The sequence below is a fragment of the Vombatus ursinus genome, unplaced genomic scaffold (assembly GCF_900497805.2).
Source record: "Vombatus ursinus unplaced genomic scaffold, bare-nosed wombat genome assembly UNPS02001419.1, whole genome shotgun sequence".
Lineage (NCBI taxonomy): Eukaryota > Metazoa > Chordata > Mammalia > Diprotodontia > Vombatidae > Vombatus > Vombatus ursinus.
In genome coordinates, this window is record NW_020941197.1 from 20,655,737 (window position 1) to 20,677,512 (window position 21,776).

General features: G+C 35.7%; 1 protein-coding gene across 2 annotated transcripts in view; it reads left to right on the forward strand.

Moving 5' to 3' along the window:
* Nucleotides 1-21,776, forward strand: part of NECTIN3 (nectin cell adhesion molecule 3) — a 183,103-nt gene that overhangs the window by 71,625 nt on the left and 89,702 nt on the right. Inside the window, exons 7-8 of one of the 2 annotated variants that reach the window (XM_027868035.1) lie at nucleotides 2,336-2,420; nucleotides 4,238-5,248. In XM_027868035.1, the coding sequence (XP_027723836.1) occupies nucleotides 2,336-2,420; nucleotides 4,238-4,249 (97 nt within the window). In that variant the 3' untranslated portion in view covers nucleotides 4,250-5,248. Of the gene's footprint in view, nucleotides 1-2,335; nucleotides 2,421-4,237; nucleotides 5,249-21,776 lie in introns of those variants that run through there. The other variant, XM_027868027.1, reaches the window with a different exon arrangement.

Consider the following 21,776-nt stretch of genomic DNA (forward strand, 5'->3'; position numbering starts at 1 on the left):
TTGCATGTTTTGATTGTGAATAATCAGTATGCATTCAGGAGTTTTAATTTTTGTTGTAAGTATAATCCTTAAATATTTGAGGGAAGACTGTAAAATTAAATTTATATATTTTGACAGATAAAGACATCATGCCTAAATACATTTCGACCTAAACCTCAAAGAAAAAATAAGGGTCCAATTAAGATGAATGCAATGCATACATTTTAACCTAAAGTAAATTGAGTTTCTTTTACTATGGCCACAGAAGAAGGTGCTCCTTCTCCCCCCTCAGTGTGTGTGTGTTTATTGGACTTCTAAAAATAAATGTGAATGTCTTCTAAAATGTGTATTGCTTTAAGTCACAAACATCTTTAACCTTAGTTTTGTGTAACAATTCATATAGCAACCCACTGGGAGCTATTGAAAATTTTAATAGCATCTTTCTTCAGGAGAACTTATTTATTTTTTTATGTGACATGAGGTTACGTTATGGAATTATACATCTCATATATATATATATATATGTTTTAAAAAGCCTTAAAAATTGAGACTCTGACATAATTGACTTTAGCTGAATGATATTTTTTTAATTCCTTTTAAATACAGAAACAAACCAAACATTCTATGTAGAGTGTCATATTGCCGGAAATATGGAATCAGCTCCATATCTTAGCTTTTACTACTTTATCTGTATGACCTACTAGTCATTTAACCTTAACTAGTTTATCTGTGAATTAAGAGAGATTAGATAGTCCTTAATGTCTTCCAGTTCTGTTCTTCTGCTCTCCACCTCTCTGTGGCAGTGAGGTTTTGGGATTGGGGGAGAAGTAGAGGAAGGAAAAGGGAAACTTATCTGTTAAAGGGACAGTAAAATGCCTCATTCAGGCTAGTCCCTATAACATACTTCTAGCTCTTATAAGACCCAGGTCCTTAAGTTTTAGGTCATTTGGTAAGCAGCAAATAATGATGAGTCCTTAAATGCCTGTCTCAATGTAGTGATGCTTGACTAGAATGTTTATACCTCGTGTATATGTTGTGGGACTTCCTAATCTTCAGTTTGCCTTATGATAAGGTAACTTCTGCATCTCAGTAAGGTCTCACATGGAGTCTAAGGAAGTTCTTCATTTTCCCAGTTCTGTCCTTATTAGTATTGTAAATGAGATTTTAGCATGGTCCATTTTTTTTCATGCTTGGACAGCTCTATTCTCTTTGTAACTATCAAATGTTATGTTTCTACAAATCTAAAACAATCTATAAATTTATACATATGACATTTGGTATATTTATCATTCTTTTGCTTTTAAATTATTACTGTAATGATTCTGCAGTTGTTAGTGTACATCCTATATTTCATGTTTATGTTTTTTGTGAAATCCAGCATAAGTACTACAATGTCTAAGACTGGTGTTTTTGGTAAGATTTAAATTTAATTTATTAATTATATATATTTAGATTGTTACTGGTGGTCTTCAGACATTTTGTCTTTTAGTTTGCTTTATTATAGTCAGGTATTTAAAAGTCAAAATAACATTCTAATGTTGCTTGCTTTTAATAAAATTTGCAAAATTATTAAGAGAAGGAATCATTTATTTTTATTAAAATATCTGAGTTTTTTCACCCTATCTTAGAAGGAAGAGTTTCTGTTTCTTTGGAAAGCAGGATTTCCACTTGCCCAGGGCATTGAGAACCTTGATATTTGGGGGACAAGCCAAGATATTTTGAGTTTTCTGCACATATGGAAAGCTTTTTAAAAAAATGTCAACATTGGGGCAGCTAGGTGGTGCAGTGGATAGAGCTCCAGCCTTGGAGTCAGGAGGACCTGAGTTCAGATTTGGCCTCAGACACATGAGACTCAGTAGCTGTGTGACCCTGGACAAATCACTTAACCCTGATTGCCTTGCCAAACAAAAAAAAAAGTCGACATTGAGTATTTTTCTCATCTAGGCATTTAATAAATCTGAAAAATAATTTTGATGATACTGCTTAAGGGAATATCTTGTATCAAACATATGTGTTTGTGTATATGTATATATGTCATATGTCATTAATAGAAAGTTGTAGCATAATTTTTTAAAAAATAAAACTCTACAAACTTTGGGATGTCTATAGTATTATGTACTTGCACCTTTGATATTAACAGCGATATGTGGGTTGATTTAGTTTTGTTTAAGCTCTAATTCAGCTTATTTTCTCAGCTCTGAAGGGTAAATGAAAATGAGTGCTGAATATTAAATATTTCAGACAATTTAAACAGTATCATGGAAATTATGTTTAGAATTATAGGGATCCTCCCCCCCAACTTTCCTTTTGTTTTTATCAAATGTGGCAGTCATATTGTTTATTCTTTTTAATGCAGGATCGATCTTCCACCCACACATAAACCACCTCCTGTGTATGAAGAAAGATCTCTCCCTGTGCCTCAAAATGAAATCACACATCAGGTAGGTTAATGAGCACACTTAAAAATCACCTCAAATAGAGTGCAAAATACCCACTGCCTTATGTAGGTTTGTTTCTTGAAGTTGAATAGTAGTTATATGGCACTTCATAGCTTGTTCATTGCTCTGGAAACTGGGGTAGTGCAAGCCTCTATTTGTCTCTGTTCTTGATGATTAGTGGTATGAACTTTTCTCTTAGGAGTTGGGAAAAATTTGTTTTGAGATGCTTAGAAATAAAATTTTCATTAAAAATATGGTTCTTGATTTATGGAACATTAACAGTAAGAGTATCTATTGGAGTCTAAATTTAAATATTGCTTCCTTTGAAAATGAATGCTATGTTCTCTTGCATAATAATGGGAGATATAGGTTATTCAAAATAAAAAATAAACTCACTGAACCCTGTGTTATGTTCATAAGTTACCTTTGGAAATTTTGGAATAGTTATACTATTAACCTTTAAGAATTTTTCCTGCCATTTCAGTTTTATGGCAAATTCCTTTACTAGAAATCAGATTTGTTTGGGGGAAGGAGTGTCATGGAAGTGGGAGGAAATCCCAATGATACTATATAGGGAGGGATTGTATTAAAAGATACTTAGCTGCTTCCCCATTCCTCTGAGTTGTTCATTTCCTTCACTGTCTGGGACCCCCTGATAAGTTCCAGCTATACTACCTCAATAACGTAAGTTTTTTTTTTGTTTGTTTTGTTTTTTAGAGGATGACTTGACTTGATATATAAATGGTCACCTATCGCTTTTATACAAAGAGACATTACATTCCTTACTCCACATTCCTGGAGGGAGAAAACAAACAAGCAGATATAAACAAAGTTAATAATTAGTTAGGGGTGGTGCTAATGGGCAAAGAGTATTAAACCTGTAATTGAATGGAGGACCTATTAGTGGTAACAGTGAACTTGACAGCAAGTTGAGGAGCCTCACAATAAATATTCAAAGTATCATGTGATTAATTAGGAAATGTAATTTTGGAGCTGGGGATTTTAGGTAGAGATAAGGAAATTTGAACAGCTAGGGAAGAAGCATTCAAGATATGACTTAACAAAAGCACAGAGGTGCTATTATATATTACTGTTCATAGGGAATAGTAAGCTTGAATATTTTAGGGGGAGAGGTTTGCCATGTAGAAGAATAGTGAAAGGTGAAAGTAGAGAAAGATACTGGCTAGAGAAGGTATGCTTCATGGTGCTATGAAAGAAGTCCAAGGACATTTTATTGTCCTCGCTCTGCTATCTACTAACCTTCTGATCTTAGTCAGATTTCTTCACCTTTCCAATACTGTATACTCACCTGTAAAATGAAAGGGTCCAAGGTGTTTTCTAGCTTTAAAACACTGTGATCCTATGATATGCTATATTGAGTGTTAAGTAATGGCTTTAACCTCTTTAGGAGTGTCTGAACTTGAGTGGTGGGTGAAACAATTACCAAGCATTTCAGCATTCTTGAAGCTAAATTAGCAATCAATTTGTAAGATAAAGTATTATGATTCATATATTATAATCTAGTCATAGAATAATTATATGGTTGTTTGTATATTATATTAGTGTTGGGATATCAAAATGCAAACTATATAGTAACTGCCTTTTATCTTTCCAGTTTCTGAGAGATCTGTAAGCACACCTAATTATCACTAGTCATTTTATTGCAGTAGTCCTTGTATATATTGTGTTATGTTTATCTGCTGTGATAGCCCTTGTGATACTTAGCAAAAATGGTTAGAAACGTGCTTATTCTCTGGTGAGGAAACGGTACATGACATAACTGAAAGACACTGATCATCACTCCTGGTACTTGTTCTCAGAGCCAGGCATAAGGACCAGATCGAGACCAGGGACCCAGTACTAGACCACATCAAGTACTAGATGGACCTCTTTTGGAAAATGATCTTTGTCCAGGTCTCAACTACTGTCATTTCTGTTGAAGAGGTATCACCCACTTATTCAGCCACTAATGATTTCCCTAGGGAAAACAGCAGCAGAACTAAATCTTCCTACCTCCATTTAATTATACATCTTAGCAACCAGTACTAGAATACATTCCCTTTTCATTACTAGTGACTCAGGAGCCCTAAGATGCCTAAACCATTCAGGTGCCTTTAATTGTTGGTATTATGTAGAAGAAATTATTCTTAGTGAGTATCATTACTATGTAAAAGTGAAGCTACTTAAGTGACATATCCTGTGAATGGGTTACCCCAAGGCAAAAAGTCTATTAGGTAATTCTAATTCTACTAATTTTGAGGTGAAATACTCTGATTAATAGTAACAGCTATATCAAGGATGTTTAAATATGCCTATCTAATAATATGGACATACTGCTTTGATAATTCAAGATTGGTAATTTCATCCATGTGAGTTGTCTACGTTCTCCACAGAGGCAGGTTTTTGCTCCACCCTCACACATTTACATGCACACACTAATTTGGTAGACACTTTTATATTGATCAGTCTGTTCTTTGTTTTTAGTTAAACTATACCTGTGCTTTTTGCATGTTTGAAAAATCTCTAACTGTTGGGTTAGATTGATGTAGATTATTTCTTCCCTATGACCATATAACACTTAGTGGATCCTTGATTCCAATAGTAAATTTACTTTCTTTACTCTTAAAAATCATAACTCACCCACTCTCATTCTATAATCTTATTCTTTAGGGTGCAGAATGAGACAAACCCCCACCCCACTTCCTTTAAGACATGGTCAATGCAGAAGTCTGTATTGTTTGACTGTACACATTTGTAAAAGGGGTATGGTTTTGTTTCTCTTGCTTTTTTAATGGGAGAAGGTGGGTTGGCAGGGAAGAAGTGAGAAGAGAAAGTAGATATCTTCATGAAAATAAAATTTAATTTAAAAAAAAAATTTTGTCCATGTCTTTCTGTAAAATTTCTGAAGAGAATCTTCTTAATGTGTTGTAAGCTATCATTTGAGTCTATAACATTTAGACTGTCTACTACCCTTCACATTAAGTACATACCCAGTATACCTCCCTTTCTGGTAATTCATGTCTTTATGTCTTTTATGACATTTTTCTCACTTCAGTCATTGGTAATGTTTACTCCTATTTATAAGTTACGTCCATCTTTCTATTTCTGTTTGATTTACCTGAAATTTTGACTCTTTGGTCAAAATTACCGCTCCTTGATTTGTCACCAAGTGAAATAATAGGGAGAATTATCCAATGATATTGTCAGTCATTCATGTCATAACCATTTTCTGTTTATACAGGTAATCATTGGTAATTTGCTACAGCCTACCTAGGCCCACTTTGCATTTCTTCATTGCCCCTTATTTCACCTGCAGTAGTGAGGGGGAAATTCATAATGATTGAAGATGTCATAGATGGTACTAATATAAAATGACTTTCATCAAAAAGACAACAGCAGGTATTAAGTCGCATTCCTTCTTTGTCATTATGGGAAGGGAATAGTCAGGCTTCCACAAACTTTTATAGCTGACCACATTTTAAAAATTATATAGTTGACTCAAAAGTGTAGAGAGTACAAGATCCCACTTTGTCAATGTTTGCTGATTTAAAAAAAAAATTGACTCAGTAGAGAAGAATAAAACCCAGGGACTTTCTTTAAACAGGATGTTTTCTTTGCGTGTATTAAGATTCCTTGATTGATGCAAAGAGATTGAATTAAAGAGATCAATGATTCTCTATACTTATTTCAAAAAAAGCGGGAGAACACATGTCACAGTCATAAATGATGTCCTCTGAAAAATATTGGAAAATATTGGTGTTTAAAAGATGGAAAATGTACTATAATGACAGAAAGCTGTTAAAGATTATCAAAATCATTGCATGGTTTTCCAAATGTGGTCCAACTTGGTCTCCTAGTAACCCTTTGGTCTAGTTCATTGTGTGTGTGTGTCTGTGTGTCTGTGTGTATGTGTGTGTGTGTGTGTGTGTGCGCACATATATGTGTGTAAATACATAGAATTTGTGCATAAAAGTTTAATGTGTGTGTCTGTATTCTTTCCAAGATATATACAAACTTATGCAAAAATTCTTTCTCTGCATATGTGTGTGTACATATAGTGTGTATGTGTTATATACCTATGACCTGTTACTGATATGAGTCATCAATAACCTGAATCTGCTGCTTTTATATAGTAACACCATTAAATCCATTCAGTTATGAGAGTAAACATCTATATTGAGAAGAAGAAAGGATAAAAAGTATTTAAAGATACAGCGTGCAGTTGAAGCAACTCAGTCTTGACCTATTCAAGCAAGGTATTGATTATGGAAAAGATGTAACAGTAATACAAGAAAGAAATGACGTGGATATTGTGACTAACAAATTCATATAGAAGTTGAACAGATATAAGTTAGTTACCATACCAGGGAGACCAAAAGAACCAGAAAGAAAAACTCCCTAAATCAGCAAATACTTGACTTGGGTCAACAGAAAGAGGCACTCAAAGGCAGCACTGGCTTAGGTTATAAACTGATTGTAAAATCTTAGAGGAGAATGATGTGATTTTTATGAGCACTATTAGCTCATAATGAAGCAATGAAGAGTAAAAGTAGTTTAATGAAAGCTTGATAATTGACCCAACTCTGCAAAGTCATTCCTAGAGCATTTAAGGATGAAAATAGAAATAGGACAACAAACAGAAGAAAAATGGAAAAGATTTGTAATGATTTTTATAATTTTCCACCATCAAGAACAGTAGAGCCACTGCATTTGGACTCTAATAGTGCAGCTCTAAGTGGACTTTTAGGAATGGTCTAAAATTGAAGAAAAACATTTGCATTACACCAAATATCCAAAGAAGAGATCAGTGCTGGAGCTGAGATAATCGAAGGAAGAGGAGATACCAAAACTGGATGTGTGTGGAAAGGGTACAGAGGATGAAACCTTGGGCCTAATTACTGTCAAAGTAAGGCAAGCAAAGAAACATTAACAATCACACACACACACACACACACACACACACACATCCATATCAATTTTTTTTTCCTGATCTTTTTTCTGTTGCATCAAAGGCATTTTTGATGACTATGTTAGCAGAGTACAGATGGGCTTTTGTAACAGTATTCTACAGTGGACCAAATCTTTACCATCACACAAATGACAGAGAAATGTAGTGATTACAAGATCTCACTGTGCTTGTTTGTTGATTCTTTAAAAAGAACTTGATTCATTAGACCAATGTACCACTTTAAAAACTCCTCCAGCAGAGAGTCTTCATACATCTACATGTTTAAAAATTCTTTGAAGGATGTGACAGAGGAAACTGTTCAATGACCATTTGATTGTAGAGATCAGGCGAGAGGGAACCATATGTTCGTCAGTTATGTTTGCTACTGTAATGTAGGATATTTGGTGTAGAGCTCAAATTAAAAGAGTTTCTTTATAGATGGATAAGTTCTTCATTTGTGGAAGACAGCATGTTGCATCAGCCCTGGAATATCACTTAACCTCCTTTATCTCTTGCCACTCAAAAATTTGAATCAACTACCCATACTGAAAACAACAAAACAAATCAAGAATGTTCATTTGTCAGATTTGTCATACAGTCTGATAAACAGCCAACAATGTTTGTCCACTAATATACTAATACGAGAAATATGAATAAAAATGGACAATAAACTAGGCCTAGAATTAAACAAGAGGAGGCGGTGAAAAATAGGTTAGATTACCTTTGAGCCATTACAAAGCATTTCTCCCAGAAACCTGTCTATTTAATACCATTATTTTCCTGGGGTTATTGTTATTGGCTATGAGAGTCAGACCTCTCTTGAGGTATTAAAAATGAATATTGCAGAGTGTTCTGCAAGTGTAAAGCTTCTGGTGCGTGTAAGAAGGCTGCAACATAAGGAACTTCAAAGAAGTGGAGTAATGTTATTTGTATGAACAAAAAAGATGATAGGCTATGTACATGGTGAGAACAAGGTATAATAGGTAGACAGCCTGAATATCAGAACTCATGACATAAGGAAAAGTGAAGGCACACACGTTATTTATTATTTATGGCATCCTTGAAGAAGGCATACATATGAAGGAGACCCTTCGTGGTAAATTTATGAGAGTACTTGAACAATAACTGTACCAGATGGACAGAGATGGGTAGTGACCCAACCATATTTCTCAGTAGAGGAAAATAGGGAAATCATTGACTTAATAGTTCAGTTTTAGTATGATCATTCACACATAGAGAGTCAGATGGAAAGGCCGAATGGTTTTTGGATAGAGAACCAGTTCTGAGATCAGGAAAACTTGGATTCCAGTTCTCCTTCAGAAATAACAGGCTAAATGACCCTGAATAAATAACTTAATGTCTTAGTGTCCTCGGGGCAACTGTCTAAAACAGTGTTACAGACACTGTCCCTCTGCATGAGTGGTGGAAGTTTCAACACTGAGAGGTCTCTAAACTGATGAAATCATATCTGGACCAAAATTTTGTGTTTATAGTCAAATCATTAACTTGTTAGAATAAATATAAAAAAATACAAAATTAGAAGAAAATGAGAAGATGTATAGTACACAATTTAAAATTTGGTAACAGCCTATTTAAGCTAGCTGCTAAGGTTGAATAATGCAGCATGGATAAGAATAGGCAGTGATACAGGTTTTCTCCATTCCCTAAGAAGTTTGACTATGTAAATCCATTACTACATTGAGAACAAAAGAGCCTAAAATTCCCTTGACTAATAAACCCTTAATCTCCTTGACAAATGAAAGGAGAAGGAAGCTAAAGATAACACCAGTATAAAAATCACAATCTGAATAGGAAAGGACCTCTAAAGGTCCTGAATAGGAAGGGACCATCTGCTCACATCACCAAAAGTTTATGAAGGGCCTTCTATGTGCCAGGCAATATGCTAGGCATTGTGGGTACAAAAGTAGATGTGGAATAGCCCCAACCCTCCAGAAGCTTATATTCTTAACACGTGGTCATTCAGCCTTTGAAGACTTCCAGTGAGGGGAAACCTTTGGGAAGCAGACCATTTTATTTTTAGATACCACTAATTAGAAATTTTTTCTTCAAATCTAAATTTATCTCTTTTCAACTTCTACCCATTGATCCAGATTTTGCCCTCTGGAGGTTAAGCAGAACAAATCCTCTTTCACTCTTCAGTTTTTTGAATAGTTCAAGGGCTGTTAACTTTTTGTATCATGGATCTCTTTGGTAGTCTGGTAAAGGCCATGGATCCCTTCTCAGAATCATGTTTTTAAATACTTAAGATCAGGTTACAAATGTAACTAATCATGTTGAATGATAGTTTTCAATGTAGACTCCAACTTAAGAACCCCTGAAATAGGTGAAAACTTATCTCATGTTTACTGACCTAAATATTCCTAGTTTCTTCCACTGATTCTCATATAGGACAATTTTGAGACTTAAATACTGTTTTTCTTTGTCTTTCTTCTGGCATTTTCCAATTTATTTGTGTTCTTCAAACATGACACCTAGAAGTTTACACAATACTCTAATACACAAAATCATTTTTCTCTCCTACCCACCATAGTGGCCATTCCCAATGTTTTGGTCCCTCTTCAAACTCATAGGCACCCTTCCTTCACACTCTCAGTTAAGGGCTTTGTCTTATACATTACTGAAAAAAGTGAGGCCATTTGTGGAGACCAGTCACTTTTCCCTTTCTCATCTAGCATCAACTTGGATGTCTTCTCTGCCTGTTCGCTTCACTTTTCTCTTGTGAAGATAGGGCACTTCTTGCCAAAGCATGCCCTTCTACATGCATCCTTGATTCTTTGGTAGATTAAATTAGATAGATCCTCTATCATCCCCACTCTATAATCTTTGGTATCTTCCTATTTACTGGTTTTCCCCCTGCTACCTACAGACACACCCATGTCTCTCCTATCTTAAAAAAACAAAACAAAACAAAAACTCATCCCTGCTGTCATCCTATATCTGCCTCCCCTTCTCAGCTAAACTAATACTTGTTTCCTTCACTTTCGGCCCAGAAACCAGACTCCGAAGTCACCACTTTGGTGATCACTTAATTACTTACCAAATCTAGTGTTTTGATACTGTAAGCTTTGATACCATCAATCACCTTCTACTAAACACTCTCTTCTCTCTAAGTTTCAGGAAGCAGCCTTTTCCTGATTCTTTTCCTACCTGTCTGAACCACCCCTTCTCAGTCTCCTTTGCAAGATCTTCAGGTCATCCTTATTAACTGTGGGTGTCCCCCATCGGTCTGTTTTGGCTCTTTTGTTTCTCAATATTGTCTCAGTGATCTCATCAGCTCCCAAGGGTAGATATTTTATAGCTTTTCCATATCAAATTTCACCCCATTACATTTGGCATACCATTCAAGCCTGTCAATATCTTTTTGTGTCCTTATTGTCATCCAATGTGTTAGTTATCCCTTCCAGCTCTGTGCCATCTTCATATTTGATAGATGTGTCTTTTAAGCCTTTAACCAAGTCATTGATAAAAATGTAAAATAGCATAGGGCCTGGCACTGGATCAGAATATAAACTTGCTTATATATTTTTAGAGGGCAACAGTGGAAGTTTATAAGCAGTATCATCTCATAAAACATCAAAAAGCAGTAGAAGAAGAAAACATGTTTACAGAAAAGTTGGCAGGATACCTAACTAAGCAAGATCATCCAAAGAACATTTCTGGATGAACCTGATAGGAGTACAACAGACAAAAAATGGAAAAGATCTATTAAAATTTCTGACAACTGGAACTGCCAAATTTGGATCCTAACATCACAGTCCTATAAATTGTTCTAAAAGCATGAATTATTACTTTTAGCATGTACCCTGTCAGCCAAACACTGCACTCGTTCCTAAGTCATTGATGTAAGACTTCACTCAGTTTGTTTTTGTTTTGTATGTCCTCCTTTCCACTTAGCTACCTCCTTCCTTTAAAAACCACGCTAATTTCTGCCTCTTATGTAAAGCCTTCTCTGAGGTCTCTATCCGACATTGATTTCTCCCTTTGTGGCTGCTATAGACTTTTTTTGTTTTTAAACAATCCATGGGAAAGTAATGAGACTGGTTTTCTGTTTGACTTGTGGAATTCCTCATTGCTTAATTGTCACATTTTATAAGGTCTTGTTCAATAATTGCATGTATTTTTTTTTTTTACGTCACCTTGATTTCTAAGCCCATTGTTGGCAAAAACCATTTCTTTTGCAGGGTCTTTTTTAAGTTCTTGTGCATGTTTAAGCTTTAATGACTTAGTTGTTATGATGCTACGAATAACATGTAAGCAGCATTTCAAAGCAGATTTATTAAAGATTCAGCAAACTACATTGCAAAAATGCTTTCAGGTTTTAAAACTTAGGCCTTTATTAAAGAGTACACTAGTATATCTTTCTTACTATATACAGCATCAAGTACGTTAATGAGTATATACTACATGTCAATAAGTACTTGGCAATTGAACTTTTTTCCTTTTGAATAATTTATGTCCGCCATCAGACTATTTGTACTATAAAAGTTAGGTGCTCTCTAGACAAATCAATGATTATAACTCAGGTTATTGTCTATAGATGGGAAATCTTATAGCTATAGTACATGTAAGCTGATGTATAGACCAGCCCCTTTGCGTTTCATGTGAAAAATCTTTAGAAATTTAATAGAAGCTGTGAGCTTTTCTACCCAGTGTGCATTTGCCTCCCCTCTGCCCCTAGGTATGGCACCACTTCCTCTTTCTTAAGAATTTAAACTTACTGCTTCAGAGTTCACCGCGGATGATGATATTGCTGTCCTTAATGTTGACAGTGGTTCTAAAATGTACCGAACTGGGTTTGCAGGAGACAGTGCCCTTTAGGCAGTCTTGCCTAAGACATCAGGGCATAATGGTGAGTATGGGCCAGAAATACAGCTACATGGAGAATGAGACCCAAAGCAAGAGAAGTATTCTGGTTTTTTGTTTTTTGTTTTTAGCCAATGGGGTTAAGTGACTTGCCCAGGGTCACACAACTAGTGAGTGTTATGTGTCTCAGGCTGGATTTGAACTTAGGTCCTCCTGAATCCAGGGCCGGTACTCTGTGCACTGCGCCACCTAGCTGCGCCTAAGAGAAGTGTTCTGAACCAGAAACACCTGTTTGAATATGATATTGTCACCAACGAAGACAGTATGGCACCATACTTTCTACAGTGAGCTCAGTGTAGACCCTGAACAATATCCTGTGAATACCCATAGAAGCCTTCCAGAATTCCGAAGGCAACAGAGAAAAGATGACACAGATTTTGCTTGAGACCTTCTACTCCCCGGCCATGTCCACCGCCATCCAGGCTGTGCTGCCCTGTATGCCTCTAGTCGTACCACTGGTTTTATAATGGACTCTGGTGGTGATAGTATGACCCATGCTGTGCCCGTCTATGTGGTCCTCCATCTGGATCTGGCTGACTAAGACCTGACATACTACCCCCTGAAGATCCTGACTGAGAGAGGCTATAGCTTTACAATCACACGTGGTAATATCTTTTTTTGTCAAAAGGAAAGATATATAAATAAGAAATATCTGGTGGATGAAATGTTGGTCTGAAAATTTCGGTGTTTCTTTTTTTTTTTTTCAACCATCCATTTAAGCATGATCCTTAGCTTTTCTTTGTGCCATCAGTTTTGTCTCATGTGAAATGGGCACAAAAGGTAGCATTCTATCTTGGTATCTGGATGAGTAATGAACTCATGTTAGTAAGTTTAATTGCATGTTTTACAAGACTTTCTTTATAAATTCCTATCTAATGTTTAAATAGAACAGAAAGTAGTGATCATCTCTCCTGAGCTTATTAGAATTGGTTGAGCCTGAAACTTAATTACCATTTTTCTTCCTTTTTAAATATATCCTAGCTAATGCCAAACTTTGAAAAAAAAGTTTTGAAAAATTTTGTTAATTTCACAGTGTTATTCAAGTTTCATATGTTAATTCCTGAGTTGAAATAAGGTGTTTTTTCCTAGAACTTTTAAAACAACAACAAAATGCATACCCTTAAAATAGTTTTAACATGATTAACCTTATGTTTTGTATTTAATACTGATATTACTCTACATCTCTTTGGAATGTCTTTTATCCTCTTCATTAAATTGCATTATGGATGAATGAACATTGCAGTTTCATAGTTATGACTGTCTGTGAGGAATAAATATTATCAATAAATCAATTTCACTTTGCTGATCGGGGCTGTTAGACAGTAAAAATTTTTTAGGTTTCAAAACCTGACTTAGATGATTTCATTATGGTTAAAAAAAACTTTGCTCTGAACTTTTCAGTTGATGACTAAGACAACTGAACTAATTAGGACTGTTCCTTTGTTGTTAATTCCTAGTCAATGAGAAAAAAATAAGACAAAGCTGGGGTTCAGAAAATACTTTTAACTTAGGCTTTCTTTTTTTTTTTCCTTTTTTTTTTGGTGGAATTAGTGTTGAAGTCTGTCTTTGGTATTTATCTTCAAGTTATTGCTTCTGATACCCATGTGTTAAAGGATACTAGTAACCTCCTATAGTCTATATATCTTCCTTAAGGACCTGTTTGAAAATTGCGGTGTTATCTCAGTCAATCAATTATTTACCTTGCATAAGTCACTGAACTTTGAGAAATTAGAATTTCATGTCTATAAATGAAGATGATAAAAAACAGCTTATGATTTCTTTTTATTTATTGTTTATCAAACACTTATCAAACTCCTTTCTTTGAGTTTTTAAGTCAAAACAAACTCTTATTACCACTGATTTTGGTCATGGGATTTTTTTTATACTTTGTCAGCAATTGTGTACTTGAGCTTTTCATCATTAACCCATTTGTCTACTTTATGCTGTTGCAGCTACATCTTTCTTAAATTTTAACATGTTAAATTCTTAATTTTAACTAGTTTCCTTGCTGTTTTATCTAAGTATTAATCACTTATGTTAATGACAGGATCGTATGTAAGAGGTGGCTAGAGATGTGTCCTAAAATTCAGGAAGACCAGGGTTCAAGTTCCATCTTTGGCTCATACTTTATTTGTGGCCTGGGCCAGTCAGTTAATGTCCCAGTGCCTGAGGTAACTCTGTTAAGTCTAAAGGAGTTGCTGATCTTTCTTGGTAGAGAAAGTTTTCTCATTTGGAGTGCCCTTTGTCCATGAAACCCCAAATCCTGGCCAAAAGGTGGTCTCAGATCATCTATATATACACCACTAGGAACTTGTTTTTTATGATAACATATTTTTAACAACCTTATGACATAAATTAATATTATGATTTCTCCCTGATAAATGGCAGAATTGCTGAGGCTATGTGGCTTTTATATTATTAATATATATTATATTATAATTTATATTATTAAGTTCAGCTCTTCAGCAGCCTAGGATTTCATCTTCCAATCTCTATCTATGACTCAGTAGTTTCTCGGGCCAAAAAGGTGGTTTTCTTGCTGCCAATCTGGTGCTTAGCCTTTCCCAACTTAGGCTGTCTCATTCTCTTCCACTGGCATAATCTTTAAGAACCTAGGGTCACTTCCATGCTATGGTGAGGTATCACAGTAATATTTAGATTGATAAAGCATATATTAAATGCTAGGCACAGTGCTAAGTACTGTCGATATAGAAGATACAAGCAAGCAAGATAATCACTGCCTTTGAGGAGCTTACATTCTAATGGAGGAAAAAAAAAACAATCTGGCAAAAGGGTGTAGGTGGTACCAGCAGCATGTTCTAGATATGGCTGGAAACGTCTTGGAGGACTAGTTCTGGTAAATATAAGGGGAAAATGTACATGTGAGAACCTGGTATCCCACGGGGTCAAGTCCAACATCCCATTGATGGGAGGAAGATGCAGGGATGATTGCTGGAGTGGAGACATCATGCTGCAGAGATGGCCAGAAGTGGTGTGGAGGCCTGGTTCTGAGGATGGTGAGATTGAACCTAAAGTCCCTGGCTTTTCTTCTGTTTTGTGTCTTCTTCCCTCATCACAGGTCTGCAGCTAGCAGCCAGAGATCCTGAGAGTTGAGTTGTTTCCAGACTGGGGTGAAAGCTTTCCTGTCAGAACACTGTAGGCTTTGGTGGAAGGTTATAATAACCCAAATAGTGTCGTAATGTTTGTTTATCCTGTATTGCTTTCCTAGACTTTTAAAGATGATTCTTATTCAGTTCACATCCCAGTCACCTAAAATAACAAAAAATAGGTAGTGATTCATTTAAAGTATTTGTTTCATGTTTCGCAGGTAAAAAAGTACTTTCATAAGATCATAACCTTAGAGCTAGAAAGGTTAGATATCACTGAACCCAATTCTATTATTCCAGTTTGCTGTAACCTGGGGTGCAAGGGCCTCACTTCATGTAAGGAGCTCATGCTCTAGACTCCCATGGAGGCTGGATTTATCCTAGAAGTGGCTTCACCCCAAAGAGAGGGTCTTTTTTTTTTATTTGTTGTTCTCTCTGGCCTGTTATGTACCCCAACCCCACATTAGAGCTCTAGGAAAAATCTGTAAAACAAAGCTTGGTCATGTCTGTGGTCTCTCTAAAAGTGGCCAAGAGGGTCCCTTCTAGATAAGATGCTTAGAGAACAAAGTAGGCATCATATATGACAGCAGTTTATATAAAACACAAGACTCATAAGTGTGCATTAACAGATAACCTAAATTATAAAGACTATAATCCATTGCTATTCTTCTCTACGTGCAAGATAAAGGCATTTCTTCATGAAACTGCTGAGTTGATATTTCACTTTGACTTCAGCCCTCTGCTATCTCATCAGAGTGACTCATAAGATCCATATCTTCAGGCAAGCCAGTCTTTTCATGTTCAGGCTAATTCTGTTGTTGGTGGTCTTTTCCTACAAGCATCAGTTAATTTCAGGAAGCACCTCCCTCAGGGGTTGGCACCAGATAAGGAACTCTCAAACCCACAAAATTGTAGAGTAGGTTGGAAACACCCAACTTTGGGGATCACTGGCTGCTAGTTGCAGCCTGTGCAGAGGGAAGGAGACATAAAATAGGAGAAGCAGCCAAGGACTTTTGGCCCAATCCCATGTTCTCTCTTTAGTGTTTTTGAACTACAGGCACCCACTGCCATGGACTAGGTCCCAAGGTAATGAGATAAGAGGCAAAAAGAGACAGAGATGAGAGCCTAGCCTGTGTGTCGTTGTTGCTTGTCCTTTGTTTTCAAAGAGGACCAATGATGATTTTGAAGAAAACCTTGTGATGACAAGGGTAACATCTTGACGTGACCATGAATTGGATTTGAGTCCAATTTTGTCACAAAATTGCCAGCCTCACCCTCTCTTCCAGAGTCATTGGAATCTAGTGGCAAGACACAAACCTAGATGACTGGCGGTGGGCTGCTCATCTACCTTTGGTGTCCACCTGTCCGCCTGTGTGTCGGTGTTTAATTGTATGGCTCTAACTGTCTCGTTAAACTCTAGAAATGCTTATCAGACCTGGAGGTAAAGATCCTATGAAGGAATACTGCACAATACTTTGCCAGCCTTGAAATGCTGTTTAGATGTAAGCAGTTATCATTGTAATTATTTGAAACTATCCCAGGCTCCTCATGTTTAATAACAAAGAAAAACGAGGCATCTTTAAAATCTGCCATGTGCATATTTATGGGCAGCTAGCTAGCATAGTGAATGGAGCACCGGCCAGCAAGTCAGGAGAACTTGAATTCAAATCCAGCCTCAGACACTTGCTAGCTGTGTGACACTTGGGCGGGTGACTTAACCCTGTTTGCCCCAGTTGCCTATTTGTAAAACGAGCTGCAAAAGAAAATGGCAAACTCCAGTATCTTTACCAATAAAACCCCTTCAATGAGTCAGACATAACTGAAAAACGATTGAACTACCACACAAGTATGTTTATTAATTACTGTTAAATACAGAACTCCAGAGTACATACTGCTAATGTAAACAGTGTAGTATAAGAGTAGAAATTTAGCTCATTGCTCAAACTTGGGCAGGTGTTTATTTTATCACTTGTGATTGCCCCTTGATAATGTAGCTCGCAGCCCATCCCTTGCCAACAGTGCTTTGTGATTCTTGGTCTCGTCCCCCCATAAGTTGGTCCCTGGGTGTTGAAACCTGTTGGTCTTTCTCACATTTTCCCAACATTCCTTGAATACTTAAGACTTTTTCCCTTTTCTTAAATATGTACTATAAGAAGGCAATAAAACTTGCTCAAAATGTCATCACAAGCCACATTTTATAGTATCACATTTTAAGGCTTACAAATAACTTTGATACTGAAACCCTGTGAGGTATTTGACTTGTGAGTAAACAGGTTCATTGAAATGATTTGCCCTTTGCTAGGAGTCAGGAAGACCTGATTTTGAATCCAGCCTCAGACAGTTAGCAGGCAATGACTTTGGGCAAGTCATTTAATCTCCGTAGGCCTCAGTTTTCTCATCTGCAAAACAAGGAAGTTGAACTAGATGAATTCTAAGGCCCGTTTCAGCAATAAATCATGACCTAATGTTTCTGTAACTTGACTTTGGGGTACAGCTATTGTCAGATCCAGAATATGGACCAGGTTTCCTGACTCTGAGCCCAACACTCTTTCTGCCACATCAAGCTGCCTCTGTGAAGGCTTTATAAAGCACTTTGCTCCCAGTAATACTGTACAAAGTGTACTGGGTGTTTTATTATCCCCATTAGTTGATGTGTATTTGTATATTAGTCACTTTTTGGCTAAGCATGCATCTAGTACTTTGTACTTCACATGAAGAGACCTGTGGCCTGGTCCTGATTATGCCAGAGATTCTCTCTGATTTAAATGTGTGTGTGGTATGTGGGGGTGTGTGTGTATACACCTATATATCCTAAATGAGGTTCTTTTCAGGATTTATGAATTCCCATAAGGTAGCTTTCAAACTGCTTTATTATAATTGAGAGAGTACTACAAGTAATGTGAAAATGTCAAGGTATTAACAGAAGCAAAATAAAAGACTATTTTGATTTTCCAACGGTACTCAAAATAGGAAAACCTTCCAGATGTCTCTCCTTATGACATTTCTCCAATGTAATTTTCTCATTCAAATGGGTATCAACCATTTTTTGTATTCGTTGTAGCTGTTAATGTAGTGAAAAGAACACTGGCTAAGGTCTGGCTATGTGACCTTGGATAAGTGGGTCCATCTGTATCTTCATTCCTTCACTAGGTTATCTAGGATCAAATAAAGGTGCAAACCACAGAGCATTGTAAAAAATGTTAGCTGCTGTTGTTATTGTTATAAAGACTTACAGTTGTTCATCCTTTTTGAATCGTAGGATCTAAAACAGGACATCATCTAGACTAGGGGACCTCAAATTTTTATCCCCATTGCTTCATTTGTAGCAGGTGCTTAGTAAAAATGAGTTGAATTTAAGTAAATGTAGTGTTTCAGTTGATCACAACCAGGGATTTGTGACTTGGAAGTTAATGTACATTTCAGAATGAATGCTTAGTAGTAAATTCTTCATTTTCTTCTGATATTACTAATTCATATTTATTGAAGATCCCCAGCATGAGTGGAACATTTTGATGGTGTGTTGATGATATGGTCTTTACCAGCTTTGGAGTTTGAGTTTCATTTTTTTTTCTCACAGAAATCTTTCTACATCAGGGGTACTTATTTGGGGTCCTGTCAACTTAAAAAATGTTTTAAGAACTATTGCAGTATAACTAATTTCCTTTATGATCTTTTATATTTTAGTATATTTATTTTATTATATTCATTTAAAAATATTATTCTAAAAAGGGATTCATAAGTTTTGCCAGACTTCAAAAAAGGATCTGTGATACAAAAAAGGGTAAAAATCTCTAACCTACATGGTATTGAAATTATTTGCTATGTTTGTTGAGCAGCTCATGTTATATGAATTCCTCTGACTCTCAAAAACATAATAACATTTTTCTCCAAAAAGAGGGGTTTTTTTCTTTTATTTTTTTGCTATGCTATATGTTTATCTAAAATTGAACTTTTTCCTGTGTGGGGTGGGGGAGAGGGAGAAGGTGAGACAAGTGTAAGTTATTACCTTTCTGAATTTTACAGAAACTTCGGAACTTACAAAATAAACATGCACTGGTTCTTGAGATTATATAGATGAACCAGTTTCTATTTTTCAAATAAGATATGTGAACTTACTGAAATTTTGTAACTTTGAACATTTACTTTGCACCAACCCTATGAAAATAATGACCTCACATAGATTAAAAAAGGCTTTTAAAAAAAATCAGTTACTCAGTGAAAGACAAATGCTTCAGTGCTTGAAAGAGACATTGTGCATACTATTTTAAAGTTAATATTGGTGAATAAAATAATTGGAATAGTTTAAATCTAAAAAGTAACCCAACCAACAGAAGATTTAGAATATTTTTTACTATTTTTTAAAGCTACAGGATTTTGGAAGGTTACAAATTTATTAGTTGAGAGAGAACAAAGAAAACTTGTGGAAAGATGGTTAAAATACCATCTTTTGGGTCAGGTGATAAAAGACTAAGGTCCAAAAACTACTGAAGGGAACAAAATAGCACAGAAATAACAGATATGGCAAATGATTAATTTTTCCCCTCTGTCTATACAGATGCATGAATCTGAAATATTTCAATTTGATTTTTAGCTCCTGGGGACTCTGGGGAGGAATAAGCTTGTAGATAACTTTACAAATACTTCAATTAAAAAATGTAAACAAACTATCTTTCTCTGTACTGTAAAAACTGTGATACCTGAAATTTCTATAGTAAATGAATTGAGACCTTTGGATCACTTTTTATTCAGTTGAATATGTACTTTCCTTAGAAATGCAATCATTAAGTCAAGAGATGCTTTTAGGTTTCCAGGTTATATCATCTAAAAGAAACAACAGTAGTGACCAAAACAATGATTCTCTTGAAACTAAGTCTTACTGTTCATTCTGAATGATTCCCAGTTTAGATGAATTAATGCCCCCAAAGCAGTGCTCAGAAATAGTTAAACCGACTTCCTCAGGATGACAAAATAACTCCTCCCTTCCAAGTCAGCTTGATATCTTAGGAATATTTTATTCATGGACATCATTTGGAAAGTCATAGGAAATGACGTTTAATTTATGTAGTTCATCTACAATCCTGTGTAATGCAGTGATCAGCTTCGTAACTTGCATGAAACATACTCCTCTTCAAACCCAACTGTTGGGATCTGGGTTTTCCTGGAAAATATCCAATTACTGTCAGTATTAGAGACAAAGGATACAGGTTCTATAAGGGTCAGAGGATCCAGATGTTAAATTCTAACAGTAGCCTCTAGTCGAAATATCTAATTAATTTAAATCTTGGTTTTTGTGGTACAAATTATAACTGTAAAACAGGAAGGAAATTGTTTTTCTGAGTGAATTACTTTGGACGGGAAATGTCCAACTATGCTATGCGTGCCAGAAAGTTTTTTTCTCCCCTTCATCCTGTATGAAATTATAATTCCTGCAAATATTTACAAATGAGGGTCTGGTATCAACCTGAAGTCATGATAAAGTGAATTATAACATAGCACAGTTTTGTCAAATGGCTTTACTATGTAGATAATAGCATGAGGCAAATTCTGTCTTCTTTAAGATAACTACAGCTGTAGAAAAAGCTTATTAAAATACTGCTCATCAGTTGTTGATTATATATTTCTCACCTAAGGTTGTAAAAATGGTTGACTATTTAAATTTGGTTATAGATCATCTTCTTGTATGAATAGTTGTGATTACTTCATATTTATGAAGGAATTGGGGGGAAATACCCACTTTATAGGTTCTAAGAATGCCTCTTTTCTTAAACTGTCATTAAAAATCACTCCAGTGGATTGATAATCATAAGCTATAGGTAGATTGCAAAGGATTCATAGCTTCTAAACTAACCTTTTCATTTTACAGATGTTTCTGGATTTGAACTCAGGTCCTGTGACTCCAAAGCTATCATTTTCCTACTGTTTCATGCTTTGTGACTTAGGATAAAAGTGTCCTATCTGCTGTCTACATAAAAACAGGGAAATAGCCCCAAGCTAGTATTTTCTTTAAGAAAAAAAAATATGAATAAGGCACAAAACTAGTCATTTAACATCCTCCGAAAAAAAAAGAAAGTTGCTACTTGGAAATAGATCATCAAAACAAATTGATTCAATACCTGTTTTTAAGTTGGTTCTTAAGAAATAAATCTGGAAGTCATAAAACCATCAATTCTAAAATGTGTATCACATTTTTATGCCTACCATAAAAAAATAGATATACTCAGATTCAACCATTCAAGTGATGCATTGGTAATTGTAATCACACTTGGTTTGGAGAGATGGTATTTTTTTTTTAAGTGTTCAACTTGGAGTCAGGAGAAACCCCAGGGTCCCTCTTCCAACTCAGGTGCTTCATTAGCTATGTGACCATGGTTGAATCATTTATCCTGTCTTAGCCTCAATTTCCTCATCTATCAAATGGGA